Source organism: Sciurus carolinensis, unplaced genomic scaffold (assembly GCF_902686445.1).
Source record: "Sciurus carolinensis unplaced genomic scaffold, mSciCar1.2, whole genome shotgun sequence".
Taxonomy (NCBI): Eukaryota; Metazoa; Chordata; class Mammalia; order Rodentia; family Sciuridae; genus Sciurus; species Sciurus carolinensis.
Window position 1 is genome coordinate 97,002 of NW_025920145.1, and position 2,806 is coordinate 99,807.

The following is a 2,806-nucleotide window of genomic DNA, read 5'->3' on the forward strand; positions in this document are numbered from 1 at the left end:
TGGGACACATTTTACTGATAGTGTGAAAGGAACTTTGGAATCTAATTGGTAAGGTGGAGCATTTGAAGCAAGGGTTTTAAGATTAAAGAGTAGAATCACTGAAATGGACTTTAAGAAAGGAAAAACATGAAAATCATGATCAAGGATTTAAGCAGAAAGATATTTTAAAACAGAAATAAAACTACTTAATTAAACTATGATATTGAAAGACAAAATCTTTACTCTGAATCTAGAGAAAGGTAGTCTATTCTATTATTCAATTTTGTCTAAGCATTAAAGCAAGAATGCTATGGAAAATAGATACAATTTGCTTGGTGGTTGGATGTGTAAGGTTTTGATCTCATGAGGTATGTGTGGTATAAGTTTAAAACCAGATCATTTCAGAAATGATCCAGACCCGCCCGCGCCCGTGGCCATGTGACGGGAAGCAGCTGATGGCCTCTCCGGGTGGCAGCGGGCGCAGCAGCGGCGGGGCCGGGGAGGGGGCCGGGCCGGGGCCGGGCCGGGGCCGGGGCCCGCGCGGGGGTGGGCGGTGCGGGGGCTGCATGAGGGCCAGCGGCCCGGGGGGCTGAGGCGCCCACCGCCTGCTGTGCGAGGTGCGCGCGTCCTCCATGGAGGCCCGAGAGGAACCGCTGCTGCTGGCCGAACTCAAGCCTGGGCGCCCCCACCAGTTCAATTGGAAGTCCAGCTGTGAGACGTGGAGCGTGGCCTTCTCCCCAGATGGCTCCCGGTTTACCTGGTCTCAAGGACACTGCATCGTCAAGCTGATCCCCTGGCCGCTGGAGGAGCAGTTCATCCCTAAAGGGTTTGAAGCCAAAAGTCGAAGCAGCAAAAATGATACAAAAGGACGAGGGAGTCCAAAGGAGAAGACACTGGACTGTGGTCAGATTGTTTGGGTTTTGGCCTTCAGCCCGTGGCCTTCTCCACCCAGCAGGAAGCTCTGGGCACGTCACCATCCCCAAGTGCCAGACATCTCTTGCCTGATCCTTGCCACAGGGCTCAATGATGGACAGATCAAGATTTGGGAGGTGCAGACAGGACTCCTGCTTTTGAATCTTTCTGGCCACCAAGATGTTGTGAGAGATCTGAGCTTCACACCTAGTGGCAGTTTGATTTTGTTCTCTGCATCATGGGACAAGACTCTTCGCATCTGGGACCTGAATAAACACGGTAAACAGATTCAGGTGTTATCGGGCCACCTGCAGTGGGTTTACTGCTGCTCCATCTCCCCTGACTGCAGTATGCTGTGCTCTGCAGCCGGAGAGAAGTCGGTCTTTCTATGGAGCATGCGGTCCTACACACTAATCCGGAAGCCAGAAGGCCATCAAAGCAGTATTGTCACTTGTGACTTCTCCCCAGACTCTGTCTTGCTTGTCACAGCTTCCTATGATACCAACGTGATTATGTGGGACCCCTACGCTGGCGAGAGGCTGCGGTCTCTCCACCACACCCAGCTCGAGCCTGCCGTGGATGACAGTGACGTCCACATGAGCTCACTGAGATCCATGTGCTTCTCTCCTGAAGGCCTGTACTTTGCCACAGTGGCCGACCGACAGGCTCCTGAGGATCTGGGCCCTGGAGCTGAAGGCGCCCGTTGCATTTGCTCCCATGACCAATGGGCTTTGCTGCACATTCTTTCCACATGGTGGAGTTATTGCCACAGGGACAAGAGATGGCCACGTCCAGTTCTGGACTGCTCCTAGAGTTCTATCGTCACTGAAGCATTTATGCCGGAAAGACCTTCAAAGCTTCCTGACAACTTACCAAGTCCTAGCACTGCCAATCCCCAAGAAAATGAAAGAGTTCCTCACATACAGGACTTTCTAAGCAATGCTGCACATCTCCTTTTCTTTGTAGCAGAATAAATCTTCCAGGCAAAGGAACCACTGGAATGATAGGCCAAACATCTGGTCTTGGATTGAAGTAGAGGTTCTTTGGGATTGTGACTAGATGTAGCCAGCTGGACTCCAGTGGACTCGTGGTGGATCTCTTCCTCCATGGCACGTGCAGGCCCGTCTTAGAGGAGGAAGGCCCAGTCCTGCAGCGACAGCCGTACCGTGCTCTTCAGTCCACTGTGACCAGCAGCTGCCGAGCCCGTCCTAGGCATTTTGATTCAGAGTGCAGTTACTGATGTTTAGACGAGAGTGGACATCCAGAGCCTCTCCTCAGTGGTGGCAGAGTTCCCGTGCCGCCATCCTTGTTCCCAGTGCAGGGTGGCATGGTTTGACGTCCCCTCCTGCTGTGCTCAGAGCTGCTTTGATGTTGGCGAGTACGTCCCTCAACTCCCTCTGACCAGCAGGACCGAGTTCCCGCACAGCCTTGGGTGCACGGTGTTCCCCAGTGACAGGTGGTCAGAGGCCGTGCTCCTGACTGATAACAGACACTATTATTGGCTGTTTTTTCTTTTAAAATGGTGTGCATGTGCAGGAGATGACAAATTCGTGTGTCAGGTTATGAGGATGTGTTCCTAAATGCATGACTGTTCAAATGGTTACTGAGTCGTCAGTTGTTGGCCATTTGTTAGCATTATATTTATTTGTATTTTCTAAACAGATGTTAAGGTACAACTGTGTTTTTCTCCATGGTATCTAAAACCCAGAATACTTCATGGAAAAAAAAAAAAAAAGAAATGATCCAGAAATTACACCTTTAGCAAGGATTCATGCTATCAATTCCTCTTAGTGTTAAATAAGAAGCAAAAGTCTTAAGTTTTTTATAAGTTAGATAGTCAACTTAAATGATTGCACCATGTTCTTAATAACAGCAGGGGCCATTTAACTCTGGAAAGAGAACACTGATCTACTTC

At 49.9% G+C, this 2,806-nt stretch overlaps 1 protein-coding gene across 1 annotated transcript; it reads left to right on the plus strand.

The window, feature by feature from the left end:
- Positions 1–563: 563 nt before the first annotated feature.
- LOC124974376 (WD repeat and SOCS box-containing protein 2-like) lies at positions 564–2,593 on the plus strand. Its single transcript, XM_047537688.1, is given in 2 exon segments — positions 564–1,550; positions 1,552–2,593. Coding segments are annotated over 2 exon segments (1,215 nt in total). The 5' UTR covers positions 564–611; the 3' UTR covers positions 1,828–2,593.
- Positions 2,594–2,806: the final 213 nt, after the last annotated feature.